At 55.0% G+C, this 12,002-nt stretch overlaps 1 protein-coding gene across 1 annotated transcript; it reads left to right on the top strand.

Annotated features, from left to right (window-relative positions):
- The first annotated feature begins 371 nt into the window (after positions 1-371).
- On the top strand, positions 372-11,126 carry AIF1L (allograft inflammatory factor 1 like). The gene is made up of 5 exons (XM_026049327.1): positions 372-449; positions 5,325-5,391; positions 7,972-8,013; positions 9,040-9,202; positions 10,875-11,126. The coding sequence occupies exons 1-5, from the start codon at positions 372-374 to the stop codon at positions 10,960-10,962; spliced, it is 438 nt and encodes a 145-aa protein (XP_025905112.1). The 3' UTR covers positions 10,963-11,126.
- Positions 11,127-12,002: the final 876 nt, after the last annotated feature.

Genomic DNA, 12,002 nt, shown 5'->3' with positions numbered 1-12,002 from the left:
CATTGAGGCCCAGGCTCTCACCTGCCCCCCAGCAAAGTCCCCATGTGCTCCCCATCCTTGCATCCCTATCCAGAAGCTCCCCAGCTTCTGTCCTGCAGCTGAGTCGAGGGTGTCCCCACAGCAAGAAACAACAAATATTCCTATTGCAGGGAATATTCCCACTATAGTGGGGAGGATTGGAGTGAGAGCGGGAATGAGAGCGGGCAGCTCATCCCGCGCGGCCCCATTTCCCGGCTCCCTCCCACACCGGTGCCATGAGCTGCCCGTGCTCAGCCGCCGGTTTGGGGGGCGAAGGGGTTAAGGGCGGGGGCGGAGCCGCCCTGCCCGCCCCTACTTAAGGCGGTGGTGGCGCGGGTGGGGGGGGGGGCGGCATGGCGACAGCGCGCCGCCCGAGCGCCGGGGGACAGCGGCGGGACCCCCGGCACGAGCGCCTGGACGCCATCAACCAGGTGGGGGTGCGGGGGGAGCCGCGGGGCGCCCCGTCCAGGCGGCGGGGCGCGGCGGAGCCGCGGGGTCCCCACGCGTGGGGTCCCGCCGGGTTGGGTGTCCTGGTGCGGGGTGCGGAGGGGGACTTTGCGGCGCTTTTGGGGTGCGCTGTCAAGCGAAGCGGGGTACAGGGGAGGATGAGCACGGGCGGGTGGCACTGCCACCGCGGGGGAGCTCGGCATCCCCGCGGGGCGCACATGGCTCGTGGCTGGAGAATGGGGCATGGGGGGTGACAGCGCTTTGTCCCCCGGCTCCTGAGCTGTGCCCTGGGGAGGTGGCAGTCCCCGCGCCGCACGGTCCCGGGGCATTGTGTGCGGTGCCCGGCCGCCCGCCAGCAGAGCTCTGTCTGTCGGGAACGGGCTGCGCCGGAGCAGGAGCTGCTGTCCCGCAGGGAAGCGTCCAGCCTTGAGCCCCATCCATGGGGAAGGGGCTGCGCCGGAGCAGGAGCTGCTGTTCCGCAGGAGAGCGTCCAGCCCTGAGCCCCGTCCGTGGGGAAGGGGCTGTGCTGGAGCAGGAGCTGCTGTTCCACAGGGAAGTGTCCAGCCCTGCAGCCAGGCACCCCCGGCCCCGCGGCGCCCGCACGTCCCGCCGGCGCAAGGGGATTAGGCCAAAGTACGCTGGGCTGCGCGCCCTGCGTGCCAGGGTCAGGCCAGGTCCCCTCCGGGCACAGGGAGGGCTGAGCTTTGGTCTTATCCTGCCCTCCGGCTCCGCATGGCCTGCGGGAGGCCGCTCAGCTCCTCTCCCGACTAAGAAGTCTGAGCGGTCCCGCAGGTGAGGAGAAGGTTTTGGCCTTGAAACACTCGAGGATGGGAGATGTGTGAGGTTATTTCTGGGTGTCTTTTTGCTCCCTTAGTGTTGTAGGTGGAGAGGTCAAAGTGAGATGACCCCAGAGGTGGCCTTGGACATTCCTATCCCTTGCAATAAGGCAATAAAAAGTGCTGCTATGCTCCTCGTCGGTGGGGGTAGGAGACTAGCTGAGGTGAAGTTTATTTTAGGTCACTAAAGAGGGAATTAGATGATTAGAAACCAGAAGGTGCTACGGTAGAATAAGCACGCTTGGCTGAAATGCAGACTTTGCAATGTGAAAGCTGGCCATGAAACTTCCTCCTTTACCAAGAAGGGCAGACGGGTCTAAAATATCCCTGTAGCCAGGGCAGCCTTGAGCAGTGGGCTGAGGAGGAAGGAAGCGTGCGTGCTTACTGCTGCAGTTCTGCCTGCTCTAGAGCCCTGCGCCAGCATCTCTGCTACAGGGCAGATTCAGGATCCTTCATCCCATAGGAGCAGTCGGGCTGAGGCTCCCTGGGATCCCGCATGGATGTGCCAGTGTCTTGCCCAGGGCAGGCTGGCATCCTCTGCCCAAAGCAGCCCTGAATTCTGGCAGGCTCCTTCCCTGGGTGAGGTTGGGATGATGAGAACGAAACAAGCTACAAACTGCAGCTGACGGAGGCGGGAGCTGCTCGCTCGCGTCCTTGCTGCCCCACGTGCTGGCTCGGTGCTAGGAGAGGGGATTAGAAATCAGGCTGCAAACTGCACGGGAGCGCAAACTGCACTGCACGAGCTTCCTGTGGATACAGAGCAGCCACAGTGCTGTAGCAGCTGTGGGCAGCAAACCCCGGGCTGCAGCAGCTCTTGGGCTGCAGCAGACCCCGGGCTGCAGGAGCTCTTGGGCTGCAGGAGCTCTTGGGCTCGCTACTCTTTGGTTGCAGCAGCTCCTCGGCGTGGGGGAGTTTGCTGGGCACAGCTGTGCACCAGGGGCTCGTGCCTCCCATGGCACAGGACTGATATGCAGCCTTGGGTGGATATCGTTGCTGGAGATGGTGGATATCATTCATGGAGGAAGGAGGGAGTTTCCCAAGCCCTGAAGAGCCCTGGCGCTGCAAAACATTCATGATTCCCAATAAAAACAAGTAATCCCACTGTTTAAATTGCTGGCGGGCTTAATCTTAGTGCCTTATCCCAATAGTTCGTCTCCTCCCTTCCTTGTTATCCTGGCTGGTTTTTGCCATGGAGCCCTTGTTGCGGGATAAGGGTCTTTGGCAGGCAGTGTCCCGAGCATGCACGTGCTGCTGAAAGACATCCGAGTCCTCCCACTGTGGAATTCTTCCAGCCTGAAGCAGTCCTTTGGAACCTGCTCTTGGCCATTCCCTCTTCCTGGGGAAAAGCAATCACATTGTTTTGCCTCGTGCATCAAGGTGGCAAGTCTAATCCAGTGCAGATTAGGTTCAACCTCGTTTTACCTTTCTGTAATGCGCAGGGGAAGGAGCTCAGGCTCCCGAGCGCAGGGCCCTGTTGCTCATGCCCAGGGCAAGCGCCAGCATCGCTTGGCCCCTTCCCAGCCTGGGCACAGGAGAGGTATCACACACTTGAACAGCAGCGTGAGAGCCTGGCCAGCCACCTGGAGCCCCCTTTTTGGGCCTGAGGGAGGCTCTGGCTTTGCTCATGGTGTCCTGCAGGTAGCTGGAAGTTGTTTCACTGAATTTATCAGTCTAGAAACCTCTCTTTGCCCAAGAAAGGCTCGGCTCAGGGCAGAGGTGGGGGAGAGGCTGGGGCTTATTAGGCTGTTCTTATTAATAGAAAGTTCCTCTTAAAACAGGATCTTTAGCAAAGGGCTCTGGGAGGAACTTGAGCTGCGTGAGCTGAATCTGAGTCACTGGGCCCTGGGGACCGAATTCCTCTGTGCTATTGTGAGGGTGTTTTGCCTTATCGCAGTCCCGGAGAAACTTGTATACAATGCAGAGGGTGGAATGCCTTTGAACCGAAACCCCCCGTTGTGCCCTTCCGTCTGGGGCAGGTCTGTGACATTGCTGGGCTGTCGAGTTCCCCTCCGGGTGACATGCAAGGGCACTGGGTGCTGGCCTAGTGTCCCTTGTTCTGCTCTTATACCATCCTGCCGGGGCTCTTAGAGCCCCTAAGCACCAGTCCTGGCAGCTCTGCAATTGCAGCCTCTCGTTGTGGCTTCCTTGTGACTTCATCCTATCTGTGCTGCTGCTTGCACCTGCAAAAATACTTCTGTGTTCTCCTGCAGCCCCACTGCTAGATGCAAGTCATCCAGTGCCCTTGCAGGGCAGAATGAGGCTCTGAACTGATGGCCAGGAGACTCTCTGGCTCTGTTCTGGTTCTTGACAACACTTGGCAAGTTCCTTCTGCAGAGGCTGTTTAGTAGCAATGAGAAGAGGTAACAAGACTCGGCTTTCCAGTGACTTCTGCTGCTGATTGAGCCCGGGTCTCGAAGCTGAACTGGGCCCATTGTGCAGGGCTGGCAAATGATACCCCTGGGTAGAAGCAACGGAGATAAATGAGAGTGAGTTGGCCAAGGAGTGTGAAAGGAGGAGCTGGGAACATTTCTTCTCCTCCTGTGACGGATGCTTTTTTCCAGCTGGGCTTTCCAGTAAACATTAGTTCAGCTGTGTGCAAAGGATTCCCCCAAGCAGTGACCAGTGGGCAGTGAAGACCTGAGGCATCTGGGCTTCCTGGGCTGGTGTCCCTGTCCCAGCTGGGTAGGAGGAGGTGACTCCAGCTGCGCAGGATGGAGGGGCCCTGAGTATGGGCTGCATGGTTACATGATGGAGCACAGAAAGCCTTGGCGCTGGCTCCGTGTCATCACCTTGGGGGTTGCAGTGTCATCACCCTGGGGGTTGCAGTGCCCTCTTGAGCTGGCTCTGTCCCAGCAGCCAGACTGGCACAACTCACTGCACTTGGGGAAAGCTGATCCTTCCTTCTGATAGAAATGAGGAACGTGCTTTAGGGAGAGGAGGGCGTGTGGGCTGCTTGTGGCTATGGGATCTAGCAGTCCTCGGGCACACAGATAGGCCTTCTGTGGGGGCTGTTCAAGAATGGGGAAGTTTCTTTAATCACTTAATGTCAGTCCTAGCACTAAAGAGCCAGAGGCCTTAGTCTCTTAGGGAACTGATCCCTCCTTCCTTGTGAAGACGGATAGCACAGCAGTGAGAAACATGCATGGGCTAGGGAGGCCCTAGCCCTCTCTCCACCCCAACCCCCTGGAGGGGTTTTGTCCTGGACAAGCAGTGTATGAGCCGTGCAGATGTTAATGATTTCTGCGCTGAGGAATGCGGTGGTGTGGCTGAACACTGATCACGTCCTGAAGCTGCTGGGCTCACTGAGGCGAAGTGTGGGAGGGCAGAGACAGCAGCAAGACCCTATAGCTGCCAGGACACAGTAGCAGAGCGGGCTGTATAACGAGGAGTTAATTTTCTTAGGTACCCAGGGACTTTTGAGGTTGTGGCTAGGCCTGTTTGCCCAGAACTGACCCAGGATTTCTTTTCCAGCATGAGCAGGGGAGGGAATAAAATGCATATACAGCCTGAGAGCAGGAGTCCTCTTCCTTCTCTTAATATACCTGCCGTGTTCTGCCCTCTTGCTTGGGTACTTGAGGTTTTGCAACCTCTGTTCTGTTTGCCCAGCTGGAGAGTTTATTCAAGAGCTTAAAATCTCCAAGATCACTGTTCTTTCTGCAAGGAGTTGGGAGTCTTTGCTGGAAATTGGTGCCTGATCTATGCGCCTTGCATGCCTGAGCAGAGCTGTGGGGAGCTGCAGCTTTGGGTGGCAAGCACAGGGAAGTTTCCTGCAGCTCTTCTGAAGATACATGGGGTCCAGTCCTCCTTTGAGCTGCTGGTTAGAAATCTGAAGCCCTAGGAGCATTTCCCCCATACTAATGACAAGGCATGGAGGGATTCAGCCGATTTTCAGTCCTTCCAGCACCGTAGTTCAGATTTGGCTCCTGGGAATTGCTTAGCTCTTTTGGGTAGTGTTGCTGTGTGCATCCCATCTAGGCTGTTCTGCTTTGCTTTAACCTTGGGGATATTGTCTCTGTGTTTTAGGAATTTCTCTGTGACCCCAAGTTCAGCGATGAAGAAGATCTGGAGGAGAAGTTGGCAGTGTTCAAAGGTGAGAATTGGAGCTTTTCCATGTCCTTTTTCAGCCTGACTACTTGGTCTGAACACACTATTCTTCTCAGCAGTTGGATCTAACCAGCCTGGCACTTTGTGCTGAACAGTACGTGCGGCTGAGAGGGAAGCCCCACTTTGCACATGGAACTGAGATCTGATGTGCAGCCCAACACCGAGGCTCCTTCCCAAGCCCCTCGATGACAAGGCCAGCAGTAACTTCTCTAATTTTCTGCCCAAAGTCGGTCTGTTTAACTTCATGGCCTCAGTAGGTCTGAGGCTTAGGTCTATACTGAGTAGGCTGGGCCAGAGGATACAGAAACAGCTCAAAAGCCTGGATTTTGAGTGATTTTTGAGGCAGTGTCCTCTAAGGCTTCTCCGCAAGGTGGTTCAAGGGCAGGATTTGGCGGGTTTGTTCCGAGTGCATCCACTTCTCCTTCAAGAAGCGGCCAAAGGCAGTTCCTCTCCCCGTGACCGCCAAGGAAAACATGCGACCTGCGTCACGCTGCCCGGAGGTTTGTCCTCTGCCTGGCTATAGCCAAATAAAGCCTGAGGCTGCTCCCGTTGCAGGCACTGCCCGCTACTTCCCTTTGCGTTTTGACTTGGCTATCCCACGTGGAGGAAGCTGGCCGGGGAGCTGTGATCCTTTACCCTTCTAGGCACGGAGGAGCCTGATTTCCCCTTTCTCACGAGGCTTTCGCTTTTGGCTGCAGCCTTGAATTATTTTCCTGCTCAAGTTGGGAAAATTGCAGAAAAATCTCTGCAAACGTTGCAGTCGGAGGCGCAGAATTCCCTGTAAGGAGAGCCCTTGGCATCTGCTCCGCTGCCTCGTGCGCTTGTCTCCACAGCCTGTCCTGCTCTCCAACACCGCCAACAATCCCAGCAACAATGGGCTCATTGTGTGTTGATGGGGGTGCCTCTTCCCTGCCTTCCCTTCCGCTGCCTCCCTTACGGGAGTCCTGGGAGCCCTTGTGCGGTCGGCACACGTGTGTAAATGCACTCGGAAGAGGGACTATCGCTTTGCGGCTAGGGTGGAAGGGAAGGACGTGTGAGCCGAGCTCAAGGGCATGTGAAGCTGCCTCTGTTTCTGAGCTTCTGGCTGCATGGCAGCCAAGGAGAAAACGCAGGGCACAGCAAGGTCTGTGTCCCCTGGCACATGCTGCAATGCCTGACCCCTGCAAATGAAGGCTGGAATTCCTGTGAGCAAGGCCACTGCAGTGGGGCAGGGTTTGGGGAGATGTACCACATCAAATGTCACCTCGCCCTTAATTAAATGTGCAGCATGTGCAGCAATCCTGCTCGGTTCCTGACAAGAGCAATCCCCCAGCTAAGAGCCAGGGAAAGACCCGTGGAGCAATTCCCACTGTGCTGCTCATCGGTTTGGTTAACGCGGGATTCTCCTTCAGGAACACAGGTTTTGGAAAGGTGCTGATGTGTGAAAGAGCTCCTCTTTCCTTGGGCTCCTGAGATCAGCCTGACGCTTGGCAGTTCACCCTTATCGGCTTGCTGGTATCCCTGGAGCAGCAGAGGAAAAGATCTTTTCCCACTGGGGAAAAGAGCCTGAGCCTTGGAACCCTTCCTTAAGGAGCCCTTTGAGGCAGTTCTGGGTTCAGGCAGGGATTTCTCCTGCTATCTTTGGACGGATGGTGGCCACAGGTATCTTGCTCTTTCCCCCTAGCTGGAGGGAGGTGACAAGGAGCCCTCCTGTGGTGCTAGGTGCTATATGTTCCTTAAGTAAGACAAATCCTTGCATCAAGAGCTTAGCCTAAATGAGGAACAGATGGCAGGGGAAGGGTGGGAAGTGGAAGAGTGTATCTCGCAAGACCAGCAGCATGGGACTAAAATCAAGGTTTCCTACCTCAAATCAACGCCGTTTGCTATGCCCTGCCAGACTTCTTCTGCCCAGACCTTCTTGGGCAGGCAGTGCCCGCTCTGAGGATGCTAAAGCTGCCAGGTTCAGGGGTTTGTGGCATGAGATGGAGAGGCAAATAGCCTGACCTGGCATTACAGCTCCTAGGCATGTTCTCAGCTTTGCCCTTTCCATGCTGTTTTGGAGCATCTCTGCTGGCGGGTGCTGCTCTGTGAGCGCAGCACGGGCTTGGGAAGGCTGTAGTTTGCCCCTTGCTATTGCAGGAAACCACGTCATTTAATTCCTTCCCTAATCCGATCAAGCTTCATCTGAGAAGCACTCAGGGGGTTGTTTTTTCTTGCTACTCCTTCTGGGAGGCTGGTCCAGAGCCTTGTTTTTCTGGCTGGAAAGACTCTAAAGCTGTTCATGGCCAGCCGATACCTGCTTGTTCTCGTGCCAGCTGTTTCCCTTCAGCTTAAAAACAACGCAACCATAATTAAAGAGCACTTTAGAGCCCTGGACTTGAGGTGAGGGCGCTAAAACCAGGTTTTGAGACTGTTTTCCTCTCTGAACAGTTTCCTTCTGGCAGTATGTCAGTCTTATCCTCAAATCTTCCCGTTTCTTTAGTCCAAACAGGTAGCACTATGAGGGTCTGTGGAGACCAACTGCTCTAGTGTCTGCCCTGCTGGGGCAGCTCTCATCTGCTAACACGCTTCTCTGTGTCTCTTCCAGAGAAGTACATGGAGTTTGACCTGAATAACCAAGGCGAGATTGGTGAGTGACTCTCTGGAGGATCTCTGCTGAGAGGAGCTCTGCTGGATCTGCTTCCCTCCTTCCTCTCTGCTGCCAAGGAGGGAAACTTGCGGGTTGCTCCTGTGTCCAGCTTGGCTTGGCTCTTGATTCTCAAGCAAGGTCTTCCTCAGCTTTCCAGTTCCTGCCTTTAACTTTTTTCAGTCTTTCCTCACCTGCTTCAAGACCTCAGTTCCTCTGAGTCCTGTCATCTCCAGAGTCCTTCTCATCTCCTTTGCTTCCTTCTCTTCTAAACGCTTTTCTTCTCCCTGCCTCTCCACTGAGGCCTTCATCTTTGCAGTCATTCTTTTCAAAATGGGGAAGCTGCAGGGCTTGCACTGTTCTGGGTTGCCATGTAAAACCATGAGCTTTTCTACCACAAGCAAGTGCTTTAGTTTGGGAAGGAAGCAGCAGAATTGGGCTGTGAGTCTGGTCAGCAGTGTGGCCTGGTTTGGTCTGGAAGGGTTCACTTGCACCCGCTGTCTAAAGATCCAAGCTTCTCAAGACCTGGAGCTGACACCGAAGTGTCTGTGAGCTGGAATAAAGCCTGTCCTGCTGATTCCAGCTGGGAAGGAGCCACAGGTCACTGCACAGTGAGAATAACCTGAAGGAAATGACCTGTGGTGGTGGGCAGGGGTGTCTGTTCCATGGAGCCAGTTTGTCTCCAACTTACTTTCACACCGCTTCCCTCCTCCGCATCCCTGTTATTCTTGGCACCGCTCTCTGGGTTAGACAGCAGCATTCCTAAGTGTCTCTGGAGCATTTTGAGAGCTGTCCCTCTTTGGTATGTGTGGGGCTTTATTCTTGAGCTGTGGAAATAGGAAGGGATGGTTTCTACTGGAGGACTTTATTTTTTTGGCTCTTGGATAACTGTATAGCACTGTCAGTGCCAGAGTAGGTAGGTGAGGTGGGAACTCAAGCCGGCATCCCTAGGATTGATCTGTATCCCTAGGATTCATCTGTACTTAGGGCGTTTGCTGCTTGATAGCACTGATTGCTTTGCCCTTGCAGATTTGATGTCTGTCAAAAGGATGATGGAGAAAATGGGGGCTCCGAAGACCCACCTAGAACTGAAGAAGATGATCTCTGAAGTGACCGGAGGGGTTAGCGAGACCATCTCGTACCAGGACTTCGTCAACGTAATGCTCGGCAAACGCTCTGCTGTCCTCAAACTGTGAGTGCCTTTGGGGAGGAGTTGGGGGGAGCCAGCACCTGAGCTGGGGTGCTGGGGGAGCCTGGAAGCAGAAGGTGCTCTGGCTGGTGGAGCTGGGTGCTCATGAAGGGCGAACTCACCAGGAGATGCGAGGGATGGTGCAAAACCTCTAGCTTGAGATCCCAGCGGGATCTCAGCCCCAGAGCTGGTTTTTGAGGCTGGGCTGTGGATCGTCAGGCATTCGTGGCAGAGATGCCTGCTGTGTGTTCGTGTGGGCTTCCTCCTACATGCAGAGCACTAAGTTATTCCCCTCTTTTTCTCCCCGCAGCATGCAGGCGGTGAGCTTTGCAGGACCTCTTGTCTCTTCTCTTTGGCCTTTGCTAGCTTTGCACCCAAGTTTTGCCTGCAAACGGTGTCAGGGCTGGAGCAGCGTGTGAGCACCCAGCGGGGCTGGCTCCCCTTTGCCCCAGCACGCGCCGTCCTTGCCCGGTTTGGGGCAGCCGGGCAGCGTGCGTGCGAGTAGGTGGAGAGGGGCCGCGCGCTCCAAGCAGCTGCCTTGTGCTCACAGAGGTTTTCTGTGGCTTTTAGCTGCCAGCAGCAGCCTCCCACGGCCCCCTCTGCACAGGGCTCCGAGTCCTGCCCTAACAAACGGCTTCTGAGCTCGAGCTTGGCTCCCGCCAGCAGTGGGTGGATATGGAGCCGAGACAACCCACCCCCATTGAAACCTGCCTTTTGCCATCTCGGAGCAGGCTGGCTCTGCTTCTGTGTCTGCTGCTCCCCTCCAGCCCCCTCGGCCTTTTCCGAAGGCGGCTTTAGCAATGCAGCCGTGGCTGTGATGCTTTCCAGGGAGGAATGCTTCCTTGGGAGGAAGGATCCTCTTCCCATCTGTCCCACGTTCCCTCTGAGCTGCTAGCTGCTCACGAGCCATATCTCTTTTCTTCTCCACGTGCTGCCCTGTCTCGGCATGTCGGGGTGTTACTCTCCCTGGCACGGACCCAGTTTTTGCACCCTATTTGCAGGCTGAGCCTGCAACCAGTCCCAAACCTTCCCTCTCCCTTCCAAACTGCAGCAGCTTTCACAGATGAGCCCCCTTCTTCGGCCAACAGGCACCTCCTTGTCTGTTGGGCTCTGTTTGAAGCAGCAGCAGCAATGTAAAACCCGTCCCAAGCGCAGGGAAAGCTTTGATTCACCGGGGCAGCTGGCATTCCCAGCGGGGCCGCAGGCCTCGGGGAGGAAGACAGTGCTGGCGGCTGCAAAATGCTTAGGATTCCTTTGGCCGCTGCCTTACTCCTCATCTCTGCTGTCTTTCCTAGCCGCAATTCCTGTTACTTGCTTGGTTTTGGGCTTTTGAATGTCGTGTGGTGTTGGTATGTGTAAATATGCTATTTGTTTTTACACATCAGAAGTATTTAGCATGCAATGCCTGCCTGGATGTTGGAAACGGCCGTCTAAAGCAAACATGCTGCTACTCTGTGCTCTGGGAGGGAAAACCAGCAGGGGCACTGGGAAAGCCACCCCTGGAAGCCGCTGGAAAAGCAAAGCTGCCGGCTGCGCTGCCAGCACTGCCCTCTGCCTTTGTGTCCCGTGTTAGTTAGGGGACGCCTTTTGCATTGGAGACAGATGAGATAAATCCTGCGATGCCGAATAAAAGATGGACTTGTTCTTTTTATCTGTACCGTCTGTTGTCTTGCAGGGTCATGATGTTTGAAGGAAAAGCCAATGAAAGCAACCCAAAACCTTCTGGCCCTCCTCCAGAGAGAGACATAGCCAGCCTGCCTTGAAGAGGACAGGCTGAAAAATTGGATCCGTTTGCTTTGCCGGGCTGTGACGGAGGTTACCTGTGCTTTGTTACTCTTTACTTTGGACAGTCTTAGTTTTCAACTAACCTGCCTTAGGAGGAACAGCAAGGGAAGCTGGGGAGCCAGCTCACATTTGTCTACTTCATTCCTTAGCCAGGCTGATTTGTTAGACAAAAGCTGCAGTATGAAGTGTATTGTGAGACCAAAAAGGAAAATCCTGTGATTTTTTAAAAAATTTTTTTAACTATTTCCCCTGTCCTGTCTGCATTTTTTAAGTGACAAGGAGCTGTTTTCCTCTCAGCTTGGGGATTTGGAGCTGCTTGTGTTGCTAGGTGCTTCAAGAGCCCTGGGCATCTGCTTCATGGGTGCAAAGAATCAAGTGCCTTCACTGCTCCATCCTCTGCTTCCCGACTTCGGGCTAGTTCTTCCCCTCCTGAACCTGGCCAAAACACAAGCCAGGTTCCCACCTCTGTTGTCTAGTCTCTTCCTAAGTGAAGATGAGAAGGTGCATTGACACCAGAGATCTACTTGCAGGGCCTTGAAGCCTGGAGGTGGGCATGGCTTCTTGCAGGGACAGGCTTCTGTTTTTCCCTCGTGTTCCTGCAGTTAGGTCTTGGTGAATCTGAGCCACTGAGCTATTAAAGATCCCTTTCTAGTGCTCTTTAAGCAGATCTTAATCCCAGCTCTCAATGTATGCAGTAGCACACGAAACAAGAGTTTGTTCAGCCAGCATGTGATATTCGTGATGTGCCTGGGTCTTTGACGACCCTTGCCTGCTGCTGAGGTTGGGGTGGCTCTAGAGGACATCTTCTTTAGCCACCAAGTTCACAGCGAGGACGTTTCTTTGGGCCTCACCTGGAACAAAGTGCATATCCTAAGTATTTAGACAAAAAGTAGCTGGCTGAAGCCTCTACCCCCGCCAAATCAGGCTTGGTTCCTGAAGGGCTTGGGCCCTTCCACAACCACTTGCTTTCTGAGAGGACCGGATGAAATCTCAGGCAGAAGCTGCCAGCAGATCAGCC

The sequence above is a fragment of the Nothoprocta perdicaria genome, unplaced genomic scaffold (genome assembly GCF_003342845.1).
Source record: "Nothoprocta perdicaria isolate Ctin4 unplaced genomic scaffold, notPer1 scaffold_6, whole genome shotgun sequence".
Lineage (NCBI taxonomy): Eukaryota > Metazoa > Chordata > Aves > Tinamiformes > Tinamidae > Nothoprocta > Nothoprocta perdicaria.
Note: the sequence above shows the minus strand (reverse complement) of the source record. Positions and strands in the feature narration are given on the sequence as shown.